The sequence below is a fragment of the Xenopus laevis genome, chromosome 6S (genome assembly GCF_017654675.1).
Source record: "Xenopus laevis strain J_2021 chromosome 6S, Xenopus_laevis_v10.1, whole genome shotgun sequence".
Classification (NCBI taxonomy): domain Eukaryota; kingdom Metazoa; phylum Chordata; class Amphibia; order Anura; family Pipidae; genus Xenopus; species Xenopus laevis.
This window is the reverse complement of record NC_054382.1, coordinates 119,737,304-119,757,414: the sequence shown is the minus strand read 5'-3', so window position 1 is coordinate 119,757,414 and position 20,111 is coordinate 119,737,304. Positions and strand designations below refer to the sequence as shown.

The window sequence follows — 20,111 nt, the reverse complement described above, 5'->3', positions numbered from 1 at the left end:
AAAAACCCGAGCGGGTTAGATCAGGGTTTGTAGCAGCCGATATTGAGATAAATTCGGACCTTGATAAATAACCCCCAGGTGTTGCTTAGAATGAAATTGAAACAAAATAAATGGAATTTACAGAATTGTATAATTGTATGCTTGGGCTTGCTGTGGACACTACAAAAGCAGAATGGAAAGAATTATGTTACTAAAGCACGAGAACAAAAAAAAAAACCATAGAATGGAAATGCAATTAGCAAAATCTGATCAAGGTTTTTATTAAGCAATTCTTTTGCATGGTTGTTGTCTGTGGCAAGGTAAGGCTGTTTCTAGCACCACTCTCGGCTGATTCCACGTGGCCGTGCTATTAGCTTTTGGCAGGGTAAAACTTCCCTTTGTATGAGCAAATTATACTTACGTTCTGAATGTGCAGTCTTTAGTTTTGGCGAGGTTGTGTTCCCAAATCCCACCCCCATCTGACAGACCATGCTTGCACAATGAGGACGTAAAGACAGATTCCTGGACACTGATCAGAAAAACTACAGGTCTGCTTATGCAAGGTCGAAACCACAGACACTCTGAGAAAAAGGCTATAAAAAAATCTCTCAAAGACATGCTCCAGAAATGCTTTTACTGGGTCACTTAACTAAAATGCAGAGAAAAAAGAAAATTTGACAAAAATCTTCTCCTTCTATCAAAGTCGCGCTGCCCAGTGCCAACGTGGAACCACCCAGAAAGATTGAATAAAAGTACAAACTTCACTGCAGGAGCTTTTTTATACTTAGTTTAAATGAATACTGTCATCTATCTACAGTATCTTTCTATAGAAATTGCATTTCTAATGGATTTCTAAAATTTTAAATATTGCTGGATTACTCAGTTTCATAAGGGAAGCGCTTGTCATCTAAATATAAAGTATATCAGTACCGCTGCTATTTTTCATATATTTATCTAGCTTTCTTGTCAGTTTATAGCTATGTTAAAATGAAACCACTACAGGTATAGGTTCCATTATCCAGAAACTCATTATCCAGAAACACATTATCCAGAAAGTTCCAAATTGTAAAATGGCAATCTCCAATATACTCCATTATAATCAGATTAGTAAAAATAATTCCTTTTTATCTATGGCAATGAAACAGTACCTTGTACTTGTTCCCATCTATGATATAATTTATCCTTACTGCAGGCAAAACAATACTATTGAGATAATTTAATGTCTAAATGGTTTTTAGCTTTAGCAGACTTAGGGGCACATTTACTTAGCTCGAGTGAAGGAATAGAAGAAAAAATACTTCGAATTTCGAATGTTTTTTTTGGCTACTTCGACCATCGAATTGGCTACTTCGACCTTCGACTACGACTTCGAATCGAACGATTCGAACTAAAAATCGTTCGACTATTCGACCATTCAATAGTTGAAGTACTGTCTCTTTAAAAAAAACTTTGACCAACTACTTTGCCACCTAAAACCTACCGAACATCAATGTTAGCCTATGGGGAAGGTCCCCATAGGCTTTCTAACAAATTTCTGATTGAACGAAAATCGTTCGATCGATGGATTAAAATCCTTTGAATCGGGTTTTTCCTTCGATCGTTCGTTCGCAAGAAATGCGGTAAATCCTTCGACTTCGATATTCGAAGTCGAAGGATTTTACTTCAACGGTCGAATATCGAGGGTTAATTAACCCTCGATATTCGACCATTAGTAAATGTGCCCCTTAATGTACGGCAAAATCTCTAATCCGGAAATCCTAAAGTCCTGAGCATTCTGGATAACAGGTCCCATACCTGTGTTACTAAATCTTTGGAATATTGAGGATAATTAACAGACCCACCTAAAAAAAATTTGCAACAATAATCGAATTATTCTAATCAGTTTTACAAATGTGTTTGTTTAAAAAAACTAAAATAGTTTCAATACTGAAATTACATCTCCCATTTACTTATACAGGAGCTCACCAGGTTTTAGCTTCATTCGAATTTTTTGAGATTTTTTTTATTTTTTGAGAAATCTCAATGATGAATCTCAGAAATTACTTAAAATTGAATAAGTAGCCTACTAAAGGCAGCATGCCATCTAACATCTTGTGGCATAATTTTTATTTTATAATTCACATTTATTTTACTTAGTGGAATAAACAGACATTTTAAACTGAATATGTGTGTGTGTGTGTGTGTATGTGTGTGTGTGCATGGAAGTTTTTCTGTTTGCAAATTTTAAAGATTTGTTGGCAGCAACAATCTTGTTTTATGTGAAAATGTTTTACCTCCCGTAGGTGCCATAAATAAGCGTTACCAGATCATTGGAATATGTAAGAACCTGTCTAATTAATCTATATTGCAGGGCTGCACTGATTGCATTGAAATTCATTTGCAATCAGCTCAGTCTTTTTAGTGTGTTGCATTGATGATGCAACAAAAAAATGGGTCTCCCCCTTCTTCAGGTAATGTTGTGGCTAATAGTGGCATAACTACTGGGGGAGCAGGGGGTACGGAGGGGGGCTTGGCTGCACAGCCCGCACCCGGGCCCGCCCCACCTAGTTACAAAACTGGTGGCTAATAAAATCCTTTGTCAAGGATATTCCATTAGGCTACAGCTAACTACTCTTATACAGGTCACATAGCAAAACCCTCTCATTTCGTTCCCGGAGAAGCTTGAGATAGTCCACAAATGAAAACACTCTTAAAGGGCATGTAAAGTCTAAAATAGAATAAGGCTAGAAATGCTGTATTTTGTATACTAAATATAAACATGAACTTACTGCACCACAAGCCTAATCAAACAAATAATTTATGCTTTCAAAGTTGGCTACAGGGGGTCACCATCTTGTAACTTTGTTATACATCTTTGCAAGACTAAGGCTGTGCACATGCTCAGTGTGGTCTGGGCTGCTTAGGGATCGTCATAAACAAAGCTGCTTGAGTTCTGCATGGCATGGCATGTAAATGAAGGGAGAATTTAACTGCATACAGTCGGGTTTCTTATAAAAACGGTACACATTTTTTAATTAAAGTATATTGGAGATAGGTTTCTTTTTCATAAAAGAAAGTAAAAATGGGATTTTATTTTTTTGCCTTTACATGCCCTTTAAAGCTTATGACATTGACCACTCAATGGGCTTCTTGCTTCCTTATGTGAAAGAAAATGTCTGTTCAAGTTTTTATATTTAAGAGAAAGTTACCAGCTCATCAAAATTTATTCCATGTTAGACCACCATGTATATGTCGTATTTAAATAAAGGACTATAATAATATTTGATTATGGTTCAGAGAATTAAATGCATTGTTTTTGGCTGGCCTTTACTGCTGTACTGTTAAAAGAAGTTGCTTTTGTAAAGGAAATATAACACCCAAGGATTATTTTTTTATTATATTATGGCAGTTCACCTCCTGATCAGAACCACATACATTTTCCTAGGAGCCCAGGGGTGGAGCCAATATCATGCATAAACCTTAACATTCCTATGTACCTAAAACATCTCAGGCTGTTATAAAAAAAAAATGTCTGATCTTTGTGTGTTTTTCTTGTATAAAATATTAGGATCTATCAATGTGTGGCTGCACATAATGACACCAGTAAAACAGCATGTGTCAGCTGACGTGCACAATGTGGTCTCACCGACTGTTATGTGTAAAACCAGATTCTGCTAAGGGGAATACAAACAGTGAATTTATTTTATTCTTCTGCCACAATAGCCCAGAAATAAAAAAAATAACTGGTTCTTAAGGGTGGTGACCCATTGCAGTACCTACATGTGTGTGTCATGGGGCTTGAGATATACATTTTCATCATTTCATTCTATAACTCGATAAAAAAAGAAGACAAAGAACCCTGCCCAATCCAATTAGGCAGGGTTCTTTGTCTTCTCTTTTTATCTTGTGAAACTTACTATACTGACCTTTGGTCAGACCTTTGCCACAACCAAAAGAATAAAATAACTTTAAAGACCTATCAAGAGTGTCTTCCATTGTCTTTTTTAAGTAATTCTATAGCTCATCATACTGGTATAGAATGTACATTACTGTTTGCCTTCTGTGACAGTGACTGATCACCATTGCCATGACTTGGTAACTCATTAAGGTGGGGGTAATTCATTAATCATCTCAGAATAACGATACACTCTTCTGTTTAGACTTTTTTGCAATGACCAGGGAAACAGACTACTCGGTGTTATCTTATTCTGCTATCACTGATGTCTCTATTCCTCACTAGGTTCTTAATCAGACGTCACGACTTGAAATTCAGCTGCTGGAAAACTCACTGTCCACTTACAAATTGGAAAAACAGCTCATTCAACAAACAAATGAAATTGTAAAAATCCAAGAAAAAAACAGGTAAGGACGACATAAATTTAAACATAAATGAACAATGTATGGCATTACAATCTCTTCTATGTATTCTTTTTTAAATGTATTTTGTTTATTTTGTAAAATGTATTATTTCTTTTACAATCTCATTTTTATTTTATTTTTATGTTATGATTTGATAAAAAAAAATATTATTTCTATTCCATTCTTTGTAAATGAGAATATATGTATTCTGTGTTTTTTTATCTGGAAACTGCTTACATTTTAGTATATATATATATTTTTTAAACGGAATGTTAAGTATTGTACTTGGAAAAACAGAACTTTCTAAGAACCTTTATAAATTCACTGGTAAGTTAATGTAAACCATAACAGTTGAGATGTTAAAGAAAACGAATTTTCAGCCTCCCGATGAAGATTTCTGATGGTGTTAAAACAAGGTGCTGACAAATTCTGTGATCCCTAAAACTTGCACTAAGCTTTAGCCCAGCAGGGAATGTGCTCACAGTTAACTCAATTAACGGAGAGTGTTTCATCTCTGATAACTAAACATCAGGGAAAATGAATGCATGTTTTTTGAAATGGATTTTAGGCCACATAATTCAAGGTTACTCATATTTGATACATACATTTGCTTTCACAACAGGAAAAGACTAAGGGGCAGATTTATCATAGGTCGTATTGCGAAGTGAAATATACCTCGAAATTCGTCCATCGAATGGCTATACTTCGACTTCGAATATCGAAGTTGAAGTTTTTTTTAACGAATTTGACCGTTTTGCGGTCTAAGTAAAATCGTTCTATTAAATCGAATTTGACAGTTTTGTGGTCGAAGTAAAATCGTACGATTAAATCGTTCTGATCAATCGATTCGAACCATTTCAGTGATTGACCGAACGATTTTACTTTGACAACAAAAAATTTAGAAAAATGCATTAGAAGGTCCCCATAGGCTAACATAGCACTTTGGAAGGTTTAATTTGGCGAACTATTGAAGTCGAAGTTTTTTTTAAAGAGAAAGTACTTCGATTATCGAATGGTCAAATATTCGAACGATTTTACTTCAAATCGAAGTCGAAGTAAATTCGAAGTTGTTGTATCCTATTAGTTGGTCGAAATTAATTCAAATTTTTTTACTTTGAAAATTGCCTCGAATTCACTTCAACCCTTGATAAATCTGCCCCTAAGTTTTTTGTTACATCTGGCCAATCAATGACCAAACAAACAACGCAGCACAGAAAGAGAGGCCAATGCAACTAAAGCATTTAAGGAAGAATCATGCAAAGAGACCTCCACCTTTTGCTCATGAGCTATGCCTCAACTATGCAAGCAATACTTTATAGGGAGTTTGGGGCAACTTTTTGCACCCCTTAATAGTAGGTGCAAGTTGGGGACTAGTGCATAGTGAGCAAAAAATATAGTGCTATCTTTGCACCTGTTTTTTTTTTTGCTCTCATAGAGAGAGAATAGCCTTAACTAGTGATGGGCGAATTTATTTGCCAGGCGCAAATTCGCGGCGAATTTGCGCGATTTGTGGCAGGCAAATAAATTCGTGAAACGCCCGCGAAAATCGCGTAAAAAATTTGCCGGCGTCAAAATTTTTTTTTCCGAAAAAAACGGACGCCGGCGTCAAAAACGGACGCCAGCGCCGTTTCGCGAATTTCTCGCCGTTTCGCGAATTTCGCGTGAAATTCGCGAATTTTTCGGCGAAGCGAAACAGCGCAAATTCCCCCATCACTAGCCTTATCAACTCATACTATATATGTGCTGTCTAGTTTGAAAGTTAACAGTTGCCCCCAGCATCTAAAGAGGAATTTTTAAATAAACATTGTTTTATTTTAGCTACTTTTTTTTTCTGGTTACTTAGTTTGGAATAAATCCATAGATATCTCACAGACACTTAACTTTATGCTCCCAAAAGAAAACCCATTATTTTAAAACAACACAGCTTACTGAGAAAGACAAATGCAGGATTCGCTCAATAAATATAACTGTTATGATATATAGTCCTATTTCTAGGTTAATGGAAGTAATAATGTATTTTGAAAATATTTCTTATGAGGAAACAATGTTATGAGAAACCACATACTAATTGAATGAAAGATTATAATGATGATGCCTGCGCTGTTCTATCAAACCAAAATCTAATACTAACAACATATGTATTTTAAGACAATAAGGATCAAATTAAGAATGTGGTTAAAAATACAGTAAATAGTTTTTTTTTCCATAGTAAGTCCATTTCAAGGATTGTGTAGTGGGACTCTTCTTTCATCGGAAATCTAGATCTTCTTCATTATCATGGCAAGCTGTTCATAAATCAATGCATAGCAATGAGTCTTACTTATCTACTGGGAGGTTTGTCATGAAGCTAACATTGTAATGTAGGTCTAAAGCCTATCAAATGTCTAAATAGAAAAATATGGGGCAAGATATTTTTTAAGTTTGCCCAATTCTGATTTGCTTGTTGCTACTTTTATTACAATTTTGATGCGAGCGACAATTTTTATCCGCAAGACTATTTTGTCCAAATGCATTAAAGTCAATGGGTGTCCTAATAATTTTGCTTTTTGCCACTTTTTATGCTCACCAATGTTTTTTGTTTCAGCAAAATTTCCGCAGCTAATTTTAAGTGGAGTTTAGCTTAAAAAATATCTTGCCCCATATTTTTCTATTTAGCATTCACGGGTGGCGAAGCGAGAAAATTTGCTGCAAATCCATGCCTGGCAAATACATTCACCCATTACTATAGAGAACTAGAAGATGTGAGTATGGGTGAGGTTCAGATCCTGCAATGCAAATTAGGGCCGGATGCAGGTTAAAGGGCATGTAAAGGCAAAAAAATTAAATCTAATTTTTACTTTCATTAATGAAAAAGAAACCTATCTCCAATATACTTTAATTAAAAAATGTGTACAGTTTTAATAAGAAACCTGACTGTATGCAGTGAAATTCTCCCTTCATTTACTGCTGTGGATGGGAATTGTCAGACGGTCCCTAACTGCTGAGCAGGGAAACAATCATACTTATGAACAGCAGGGGGAGCCCCCGCCTTACTTCCCAGCCATGCAGAACTCAAGCAGCTTTGTTTATGATGATCCCTAAGCAGCCCAGACCACACTGAGCATGTGCACAGTCTTAGTCTTGCAAAGATGTTTAACAAAGTTACAAGATGGTGACCCCCTGTAGCCAACTTTGAAAGCATACACTATTTGTTTGATTAGGCTTGTGGTGCAGTAATTTAATGTTTATATTTAGTATACAAAATACAGAATTTCTAGCCTTATTCTATTTTAGACTTTACATGCCCTTTAAGTGTAAAAAACAAGCAAAAACTCTAATACACAATTTTGGTAAGTAAAAGCATTTAAGGTCCTATAGAAGTCATTGGGCACTACACTGATCCTATTGGACCTTTTTTTAGCCATGCAGAATTTTAGAGGTTTATGATGTTTGGATACTTAATTAAATTACAGGACATTTGTGATTTTAGAGAAATAGAGTTTAGTTGTAATTTAAAAAAAAAAACTATAAAACCAGTAAAATTAAAATGTTTACAAATGGGCTTGCCCGTGTGTGAGTGCTATCTTAGCATGTTGCACATATAAGCTCTTTTACAACAAATAAACACAATTTGCTTTACTTAGTTTCATGCACAAATCCTTGAGTCTCTAGATTGTGGCTCAATTAAGGTAAAATGATAGAGATATAAGGTGCATTGTGGTCAAAATATTGAGAAATATGTTTTATTTCTCACTTTGTCCATCACTTTAAATTATTTTGAATAATTCAGCATCTTGGGAGATTTGTCCTTTTTTGCTTCTGTCAAAACTAAAATATTTGTTGCTTCCCCTGTGAGTCAAGCGATATTTATTATAATTCTATTATTCATCATCAAAATGTTTTTCTTAGTTGAAATCATATTTTGCATGTCCCATAAATATCAAAAGGCTTACTGTCAGACCGAGCACGACTAGCACTCTGTCAGGGAAAACGAAAGGAAATGCAGAGTTGACAGCTGGACACATTGGGTGTTTTGTTTCAGCCCCACGTTTGCAGGCTGAAAATCTAAGGGAAAATGATCAAAGGAATAAATTCACTATTCCTCACATGAAAATGTGGCACTTCATCCCCTATGCCTTTTATTTTCTTGCTTTGTAGAACCAGTTAATTAGTCAGAAAGCACCCAGATAAAATAATGAGCTGTAAGGATATATTCCCAACAAATAGGCACTTATGTTTTAATAGCAATCAATACCCATGAGATTCTATACACATTACAATAAGGGGCCGATTCACTAACTTCGAGTGAAGGATTCGAAGTTAAAAAACTTCGAATTTCGAAGTTTTTTTGGGCTACTTCGACCATCGAATGGGCTATTTCGACCTTCGACTACGACTACGACTTTGAATAGAAGGATTCGAAGTAAAAATCGCTCGACTATTCGACCATTCGCTAGTCGAAGTACTGTCTCTTTAAAAAAAACTTCGACCCCCTAGTTCGGCATCTAAAAGCTACCAAAGTCAATGTTAGCCTATGGGGAAGGTCCCCATAGGCTTGGCTAACTTTTTTTGATCGAAGGATATTCCTTCGATCGTTGGATTAAAATCCTTTGAATCGTTCGATTCGAAGGATTTAATCGTTCGATCGAAGGAATAATCCTTCGATCGTTCGATCGTACTATCTGCTCTAAATCCTTCGACTTCGATATTCGAAGTCGAAGGATTTTAATTCCTAGTCGAATATCGAGGGTTAATTAACCCTCGATATTCGACCCTTAGTGAATCGGCCCCAAAATGTCCAGTGATACATTTATTCAGGCCTATTGAATTTTCCAATCTGGCTATGACTGGAACTTCTATAAGAAAAAATATGTCTTGTTTCTATACTTTGAGGTCTATTAAAATTGACGTTTTCTCACTCTATTATAAAAAAAAATTCAACCAAACTCGAATTCGGAGAAAAAGCCTTGACAACATTTTCTAATTCATGTGAATTTTTTAACTCTAATATACTCACAATTTGACTGGGAGGTTATTTAAGAAAAAAATATGAATCTTAAATATTCAATTGAATAGTTGTGGCCCGAAAATTCGAATTGTATTTGAATCGTATTCAATTCGCACAAATCAAAACTTGAATGTCAGGAAGGCTATTAACATCTCAAATGGCTCAACAGACCTCTTCCCTTTACTTGTACAGGTTTTAGGTTGCAAATATTCAAATTAGGACTGTTTCCATGGTCAAGGTCTGTTACATCTTACATTCGAATTAACATTTGAATAGGGGAGTAAATTTGAATGTGTGGATTCTAACACTTGGGGGCCCATTTACTTAGCTCGAGTGAAGGAATAGAGGAAAAATAGTTTGAATTTCGAATGTTATTTTTTGGCTACTTCGACCATCGAATGGGCTACTTCGACCTTTGACTACGACCTTCGACTTCGAATCGAACAATTCGAAGTAAAAATCGTTCGACTATTTGACCATTCGATATTCGAAGTACTGTCTCTTTAAAAAATACTTTGACCCCCTAGTCTGCCACCTAAAACCTACCGGGGCCAATGTTAGCCTATGGGGAAGGTCCCCATAGTCTTCCTAACAATTTTCTGATCGAAGGAATGTCCTTCGATCGATAGATTAAAATCTTTCGAATCGTTCGATTCGAAGGACTTAATCGTTCGATCGAATGATTATTCCTTCGATCGTTCGATCGAACAAATTTCGCTAAATCCTTCGACTTTGATATTCGAAGATGAAGGATTTTACTTCGACGGTCGAATATCGAGGGTTAATTAACCCTCGATATTCGACCCTAGGTAAATGTGCCCCTAGAAAATTTGAATTTGGAATTTACTATTCAAGCCTTGATAAATCTGCCCCATAATGTATAAAAGAGAGATGAGCAAAATGATGTATCACATGTCAGTAGTTTATTGTGGATAACAGTTTATAATATTGTTTAAAAAAATCAATCTGACAAATTTAATATATTTATAAATTTGCTGTCACCATTTTGCTCTATGTCTCTGAATAGTTAAACCCCAATACAAATTTCATGTGGACATTTTAATTTTATAGTTAGAATTTTAGTTTTTGTTCATGCTAGAAGGATTTGTTAAATCTGAAATCCTTAGTATTTTTTATTGAGCAGTAACCACCTTTATCTTTTGGGAAAAGTATTGATCAATAATAATATTTTGAAAATACCAAATAAAGAATCAGAATGCAGAGATTAATTGCATTGCCTCAGAATTCAGTAAATAAGTCTTTCTCTGTGTCATTCTCCACTTGTTAGTGATATGAAATAGCTGCCTGGGTCAAAGGGGTTTATGGGAATAAAGTCAAAGTCCACATTGGTGGGAGCATTTCCTAAACTGTGCCAGGCACAAAAGTAGTTAGTTTACAATGAGAAAATATATGGAAAATTAATGACTAGGTCAAATTGCATGTAGAGGGAACATAATATGAATCTAGATATATAGTACATCACTAAAATACTGTAGTCTGTTTTTGAAATATCTGTATACACTTTTTATTACAACCACAGTTAGTTTTACTGCCTTACGATTATATCATCATTTCATAGAATACCCTCATTTGTTGCAACTCATCTTTAAAGGAGTTTGAACCATGGAGCCAATACAAACACAGTGGTTTTCTTATGAGCAATATGCATTCCGATTATCACAAATTACTTGAATGAACAGCTTTCATCTGCTTCCAGCAACAAGGCAATAATATAGACAGCAATTTGGCTGAAAGTGTATTAAGGGACTAAGAAAATATAATTTTCCAAGTGGTTTATTTAAAGAAATTATGGTAAAATATATTAAATGTACAACGATTTTGGGGCTCTAAAATATAACACACAACAATTTGCAATTTGTAGAGTAAAAAAATTATATATGTGTGTGTGTTAATAATTTGTCATCTCCTAAATTAGAATCTTTGCAATTAGGGGCCGATTCACTAACTTCGAGTGAAGGATTCGAAGTAAAAAAACTTTGAATTTCGAAGGTTTTTTTGGGCTACTTCGACCATCGAATGGGCTACTTCGACCTTCGACTACGACTATGACTTCGAATCGAAGGATTTGTAGTAAAAATCGTTCGACTATTCGACCATTCGATAGTCGAAGTACTGTCTCTTTAAAAAAACTTCGACCCCCTAGTTCGGCATCTAAAAGCTACCGAAGTCAATGTTAGCCTATGGGGAAGGTCCCCATAGGCCTGGCTAACTTTTTTTGATCGAAGGATATTCTTTCAATCGTTGGATTAAAATCCTTCGAATCGTTCGATTCGAAGTATTTAATCGTTCGATCGAAGGAATAATCCTTCGATCAAACTATCTGCGCTAAATCCTTCGACTTCGATATTCGAAGTCGAAGGATTTCAATTCCTAGTTGAATATCGAGGGTTCATTAACCCTCGATATTCGACCCTTAGTGAATCAGCCCCTTAAGGTGAAGGTCTTGGCCAAATGGGGGATTGTGTTGTCAGCTTCCAGGACATTGATGTCCCATTTACAGGTATAATAACAAATTACGCTAGTATGATACGATATGTGGCTGAAACTTTAGAACATATCTCTTATCGTTTATCTATTTTAGACACCAAGAAAAATTAGTGAGCAGCCAAAGCTTCCCAAGGTGCCCATAAAATAGATTCATTGTGATCTCCGTAAAGAAAAACAATAAGGTGGTTTTGGATGATTTTTAAAATAGCTATCGCTCAGCTGAAGTCCTAAACAAAAAGTGTTGTTGCTATAGCTGTCCGTAGAACATGCGTAAACCATTGTGGTCTTCATGAGTGTTTTCATTCATTCATAGTTATAAATAGTTATACAGTTGTAAATGTACAGAAAAAAAGGTCAGTGAATTCATCTCTAGGGATAGGCGAATTTGTCCCGTTTCACCGCAAAATTCACAGGAAATTCGCGGAAAAGCGAAAGATTTGCGAAACACCACCAGTGTCTCGTTTTGGATGCCGGCGACGCCGATGAATTTTCGCAGCAGTTTCACAAATTTATTCGGACATTGTGCCTTAAAGGAAAAATATACCCCCAAAATGAATACCTAAGATAGTTTATATCAAATTAATTGGCATATTAAAGAATCTTCACAAACTGGTGTATATATTTAAGTAAATATTTCCCTTTTACATCTCTTGCCTTGACCCACCATTTAGTGATGGTCTGTGTGCTGCCTCAGAGATCACCTGACCAGAAATACTGCAGCTCTAACTGTAACAGGAAGAAGTGTGGAAGCAAAAGACACAACTCTGTCTGTTAATTGGCTCATGTGACCTAACATGTATGGCTTGTTTGTGTGCACCGTGAATCCTAGGATCCCAGGGGCGGCCCTTATTATTTAAAAGGGCATTTTTTACTTTTTTTATGATTACCCAATGACACATACTACTATAAAAGTATATTATTTTGAAAACGGATTATTTACATGAAGCAGGGTTTTTCATATAAGCTGTTTTATGCAATATATTTTTATAGAGACCTACATTGTTCAGGCAGTATAGTTTTCCTTTAAGCTACTACAAAAGCTCTCCCCTTTGAACAAAACTGGGATTGTTTTGAGACACAACCCTTGTCCTTCATAGCTGAGTCCTACATGTGATTTTGAATTGTGGAGATGGATTTAATTAAGGGCATAAAGAAACTTAAAGGTATCATGACGATTATGATTTATAGTGACTTCATCTAATTAAAAGAAATTGGTCTGGGAAATTCATGCAAAGAGATGATTCGTAATGTATGGGAAACCAGTTAGCACAGTCAGTGGTATAGCTGGTATGTAAAGAAACAGGAGCAAAGGTAACATAGTAACATAGTAAGTAAGGTAGAAAAAAGACACGTCCATCGAGTTCAACTTTTTTTTTTTTTTAACTACCTATCTGCCAGTTGATCCAGAGGAAGGCAAAAACCCATCTGAAGCCTCTCCAATTTGCCTTAGAGGGGGAAAAATTCCTTCCTGACTCCAAAATGGCAATCGGACTAGTCCCTGGATCAACTTGGACTATGAGCTATTTCCCACAACCCTGTATTCCCTCACTTGCTAAACACCATCCAACCCCTTCTTAAAGCTATCTAATGTATCAGCCTGTACCACTGATTCAGGGAGAGAATTCCACATCTTCACAGCTCTCACTGTAAAAAACCCCTTCCGAATATTTAGGCGGAACCTCTTTTCTTCTAATCGGAATGGGTGACCTCGTGTCAGCTGGAAAGACCTACTGGTAAATAAAGCATTAGAGAGATTATTATATGATCCCCTTATATATTTAAACATAGTCATCATATCACCCCTTAAGCGCCTCTTCTCCAGCGGAAACATCTCCAATTTGGCCAGTCTTTCCTCATACAGTAGCTAAGATTTTCAATACCTTTTACCAGCTTAGTTGCCCTTCTCTATACGCTCTCTAATACAATAATGTCCTGTTTGAGTGATGGAGACCAAAACTGTACGGCATATTCTAGATGGGGCCTTACAAGTGCTCTATACAGTGGAACAATGACCCCCTCCTCCCCGTAAATCTATGCCCCTTTTAATACAGCTCAAGACCTTATTTGCCCTTGATGCTGCTGACTGGCATTGCTTGCTACAGCCAAGTTTATCATCTACAAGGACTCCAAGGTCCTTTTCCATAATGGATTTGCCTAGTGCAGTCCCATTAAGGGTATAAGTGGCTTGGATATTTTTACATCCCAGGTGCATGACTTTACATTTATCAACATTGAATCTCATTTGCCACTTAGCTGCCCAGATTGCCAGTTTGTCAAGATCATGTTGCAAGGATGCCACATCCTGGAAGGTGATCGAAATAGTATTGTGTCTCGCCGATTACCAACTGTGTTTCTTTTATTTATTCATTTTTTTTTGTAAGAAACCTATAGAAGCAATTTTAGCTCCAATTTCAATAAGCCGGCCAAGAATTCTTTTGAAACAAGTCAGAGTTACATTCCGGTAATATATGTATATATCTATATGTTTATAAAAGGGATAGTAGGAGTAAGCCCAAGAACACAAAGAATGTTATGAATTAGGCCCTGAAGAGCATAAATACAATATTGTCAGTGGACAGACACCATAAGTTCTCCAGCACTGAAAGACTAAAATGCAAGCCATCAGCTAGTGATGGTTCAACATGCTGATTAGTCTGCATCTAGCTATCTATTGGTGTTATCAGTGTTTCCAGTAAAGTCTTTTGCAGTTAGGATGTTATATATTATTATCATATTCTATACTGTATATACCATGACACGTGTGGACATGATGCCATATTTACGCTGTTTTATATGGTGATACCTGGTGATGTGTGGTGAATTATTCTGCCATTTTTTTACACCATATAGTAAATCTGCCCTCTAGTGTACCTTAAAGGGATACTGTTATGGGAAAAAAACATTTTTCAAAATTAATCAGTTAATAGTGCTGCTCCAGCAGAATTCTGCACTGAAATCCATTTCTCAAAAGTGCAAACAGATTTTTTTATATTCAATTTTGAAATCTGACATGGGGCTAGACATTTTGTCAATTTCCCAGCTGCCCCTGGTCATGTGATTTGTGCCTGCACTTTAGGAGAGAAATGCTTTCTGGCAGGCTGCTGTTTTTCCTTCTCAATGTAACTGAATGTGTCTCAGTGAGACATCGGTTTTTACAATTGAGTGTTGTTCTTAGATCTACCAGGCAGCTGTTATCTTGTGTTAGGGAGCTGCTATCTGGTTACCTTCCCATTGTTCTTTTGTTTGGCTGCTGGGGGGAAAAAGGGAGGGGGTGATATCACTCCAACTTGCAGTACAGCAGTAAAGAGTGATTGAAGTTTATCAGAGCACAAGTCACATGACTTGGGGCAGCTGGGAAATTGACAATATGTCTAACCCCGTGTCAGATTTAAAAATTGAATATAAAAAAAATCTGTTTGCTCTTTTGAGAAATGGATTTCAGTGCAGAATTCTGCTGGAGCAGCACTATTAACTGATTCATTTTGAAAAAGAATTTTTTTCCCATGACAGTATCCCTTTAAACTATTCTGCAACATCAGGGACCAATACAATTCAGCAAATATGAATGGCAGTTAAACAGATTTATATTTAGAATCTTTGATTAAATTCAAACAATGCCCATAAAATCTCTGAAAAATTAGCACTCTGTCTTAGTGCTAAACTATCATTTTCATATTTCTCATTATGCACAGTTTACTAGAAAACAAAATGGTGGAGATGGAAGAAAGACACAAGGATGAACTGAATACCCTAAAAACAGAAAAGGAATCTTTGCAAAATCTAGTGTCCCGTCAGATTTACATAATCCAGGAGCTGGAGAAGCAATTGAATAAGGCAACAAGTAACAACAGCATCTTGCAGAAACAGCAGCTTGAGCTCATGGATACAGTGCATAACCTTGTTAAGCTCTGTTCCAAGGAAGGAGGTAAGTAAGTTTAGAAATCTGACTGGTTTGACTAGAGGGTAACGTTATTCCAATGCTTTTGGGGATGATGCTGGGGTGGGAATGTAATATTGGTCGCTAATGTAAAAATCATCACAATTAATGTGAATTTTGCCTTTACAAACACTTTGTCCCTCACGCAACAGTAGGGTAGCGATTTAGAATTTTATAGTTTGCACAGTGTATGTAATAAAACTTCTCAATAAAAAGGTTTTTACGTTCGCTTAAAAACATTCAGGCAGGTGTTTGCAATGCTCAGTTAAGCTATTTTGTTGTGTACCCAGTAAAAACATATGTCTGAGATTCAATTCTCTTTATTCATTTCCAGTTTCCCCCATAGACTTAAATAGAGTTTTCATGTGATAAACAGTGAGTTAATTTTTCCTCATTGAATTGTACAGTATTGGGCATAATGAGAAAATCTGCAATCAAATTAGCAGATTTTCTCGTCTAATTGAATTTGGCCTTATATTTTGAAAATTATTAAATGTACTAAGCATGCAGATTTAATACACATGGTGTCATTTAAGAGGAAAAGGAAACTCCTTAGAAATTACATTTTGTCATTAAACATCTACCATGTCTCTTGTTATAAGATTTTCATAACACTAATGTTCTATGTTCAGTAGTGCTGTTAAAAGGCATGTAAAGTCTAAAATATTTTGTATACTAAATATAAACATGAACTTACTGCACCACAAGCCTAATCCAACTAATAATTTATGCTTTCAAAGTTGTCTACAGGGGGTCACCATCTTGTAACTTTGTTAAACACCTTTGCAAGACTAAGGGGCACATTTACTTAGCTCGAGTGAAGGTTTCGAAGTAAAAAAATGTTGAATTTTTAAGTTTTTTTGTGGGTACTTCGACCATCGAATAGGCTACTTCGACCTTCGACTACGACTTCAACTTCAGATCAAACGATTCAAACTAAAAATCGCTCGACTATTCGACCATTCGATAGTCGAAGTACTGTCTCTTAAAAAAAAAAACTTAGACTACCTACTTTGCCACTTAAAACCTACCGAGTACCAACGTTAGCCTATGGAGACCTTCCCCATAAGCTTTCTAAGCAATTTCTGATCGAAGGAAAATCGTTCGATCAATGGATTAAAATCCTTCGAATCGTTCGATTTGAAGGATTTATCATTCGATCAAACGAACGATTTTTCCTTCGATTGTTCGATCGAAGTAAATGCGGCAAATCCTTTGACTTCGATATTTGAAGTCGAAGGATTGTACTTCGATGGTCGAATATTGAGGGTTAATTAACCCTCGATATTCGACCCTTAGTAAATGTGCCCCTAAAACTGTGCACATGCTCAGTGTGGTCTGGGCTGCTTAGGGATCGTCATAAACAAAGCTGCTTGAGTTCTGCATGGCTGGGAAGTAAGGCGGGGGCTCCCCCTGCTGTACATAAGTATGATTGTTTCCCTGCTCAGCAGTTAGGGACCATCTGACAATTCCTATCCACAGCAGTAAATGAAGGGAGAATATCACTGCATACAGTCAGGTTTCTTATAAAAACGGTACACATTCTTTAATCAAAGTATATTGGAGATAGGTTTCTTTTTCATTAAAGAAAGTAAATATGGGATTTCATTTTTTTGCCTTTACATGCCCTTTAAGTTCTCTTAGTAGTGGCATTTGATACATCTGACATCCACAAAATGTTGGCACATCAAATTAGGTAAACTAGGCAATATATGTCCATGCGTTTGCAGTGAAATCAGAATCTGCTATGCATTTTAAGCTCTCAGATACAGATATGTCAGTTACTTGCACGTGTATATGATCATTAGCCAAAGGGAGCCCTTGGTTGCCATGAATCTTTTGGGTGACTGCCAAAAAAACAGATTTGCATGTGAGTGACTTTACCCTTCAACAAGAAAGAAAGACTGAAGTAGTATTTATTATTGTAACTTCTTTTAGATGGCTGACATCCACCAAATGTTAGCACATCAAATAACCTATAAGGATAGTCCTAGTCTTATATAGATAAGTAGATAGATTTGGGCTTTAGTTTTTTTTGAGGGGCTTTAGTATAAATGCCACAGCTACTGCAATAAAGAAAAAAAAAATTAGGCAATAGATTTGAGACCTAACTAACGGTGGACACAGAACCGCCATCAGAAATCGCAGGGCCCCATACGACAAAATTTCCTGGGCCCCCCTGGGCTGCACCCACCGCAAGCCCCACCTACAGGTCTGCCCTCCCCTCCCCACAGGTCCGCCCCCCCCACCACACAGTATAAAAACAAAAAAATATTGGTGGCTAGGGTTCCCACATGTTAATAAAAAATAAGATATTGGTGGTCAGGGCCCCCCATAAAAAAACATTTGTGGCCAGGGTCCCCCATTAAAAAATATTAGTGGCTAGGACCCCACATGAGAAAAAAAATTGGTGGCCAGGGCCCCCGCCCCCCCTCGACATTATGAGAAAATTGGTGGCCAGGGCCCCTTAAACGTCCATGCCATCCCAAAGTCAGCAGCTCTCAGAAAGATGGGGGGCCCGGATAATCAAGTAAGTGTGACATGGCCGGGCCCCCCTACAACTCTCCCCCCTGTCCCCCCCCTGATGGCTGCCCTGGGTGGACATCAGTACTTATTTTCTAGGAGGTTAAAAAATCTCATTGAACAACTAATCATTAGAACAAGGCTACCAGTTAAGTTCATTAGCTTAAGAGGCAACTTTAACTGGCTATTGTCTTTGAGGTGACTGATCACTAAGCAGATTTCTTTCAATGTGTCCATGGGAAAGGGTCTTGACGTGTAATCTCTCACATATAATGCTGCTCTGGGCATATTGTTACAATTCTGTCAGCAACACTTCTTTGCTCCATTTGATAGCAGGAATTCAAGGCAAGTTTAGTAAGAAAACATACAAGGATAAAACTGCTTATCTGAGTTCCCCTAGTGTTCACCACTATGCATAGTATACCTGCACTGGAGCACCAAGAAACAGTTTTAAAATTGTATGAAAATAACTGTGAACAAATATTTCAAGTTGATCTCTCTTTAGCTTTTAAATCCCTATGGAATGTTTTAAGGAATGCCCAGACAAGACTTGACAGGTTGGAAAGAATATACTCTACTTAAACACTTCTCATGATTGTTAGGAAAAGTTAGGAAATGTCAAATGCAAGGCAACTCTCACACAAAGTAAAAATCACGGTTACATTAATTTAACTTTCATTCATCCAAAATAAATCTGTTCCTGAAAATGGTTAAATTCCTTTAGCACTTTCTCTTTGGTTTCCATTTATTTTATTGCTCAGTGCAGCTCAGGAAATAGAGAAAATGCTGTAATGCACTTTCACTAGGGAACCAGCCTAATTCAAAGTCAAGTTATGTCTATATCCTCTTTGTATGGCTATGGATCTCTCTCTATCTCTCTCTCTCATTTCTGTCTGTCTCTCTTTCTCTCTCTGTCTCTTATCTCTGTCATATATTATAACAATGAATATGGCTAAGTTCAAAACAAATGTCTATAACTCATGGATCACTTCTAAACTCAAGTATGTAAAACTTTCAATTCCATTTATGTATCAATAATCTCCTTAATAATATAAATCGCTCACCCTATGGACTTTCTGACCTGGCTGTATATACCCAAGGCCCCACGCTTGTGTGTTTGCAGAGGTTTAAAAAGTTCAATATACAGGTATACTATCCCTTATCCAGAAACCCGATATCCAGAAAGCTCCAAATTACGGAATGGCTGTCTCCCATAGACTCCATTTTATCCAAATAATCCAAATTTTTAAAAATGATATCCTTTTTCTCATTAATAATAAAACAGTAGCTTGTACTTGAGCCAAACTAAGATATAATTAATCCTTATTGAAACCAAAACCAGCCTATTGAGTTTATTTAATGTTTAAATAATTTCTAGTAGACTAAAGCCATGAAGACACAAATTACGGAAAGATCCATTATCCGGAAAACCCCAGGTCCCAAGCATTCTGGATAACAGGTCCCATACCTGTATCTTGAAAAAGGGAGCGCACTCACGGATTACATTGAGTGGCCCGGGTGCATCTCCCTAAACTCGTAGCTGGAGGTGAAGTGCAATGTCCATTGCGCAACTTTACAATCTAGATCTGCTTAAAAAAACATATCTTTCTATTGGACAGATTTATCAAAATTCAAATTTGAGTTTTTACCGTGATTCAAGATTTCAAAAACTTGATTTTGACTATTTATTAAGCACGAAAGAATCGAAAAACTCAAAAATAAAGAAATAATTCAGCATTCAAAAGCTAGCAAGTCCATTGGGAGTCAGTAGGAGTTTTATTTTGAAATGTCAAACTATATTTCAATTGGAGTTTTCAATATTAAGTCAGTGAAGGTTAG

General features: G+C 36.4%; 1 protein-coding gene across 1 annotated transcript in view; it reads left to right on the top strand.

Moving 5' to 3' along the window:
- The window catches only part of angpt1.S (angiopoietin 1 S homeolog), a 205,944-nt gene that overhangs the window by 109,105 nt on the left and 76,728 nt on the right, over positions 1-20,111 (top strand). Inside the window, 2 exon segments of the mRNA NM_001092334.1 lie at positions 4,199-4,320; positions 15,505-15,737. Of these exon segments, the coding sequence (NP_001085803.1) occupies positions 4,199-4,320; positions 15,505-15,737 (355 nt within the window).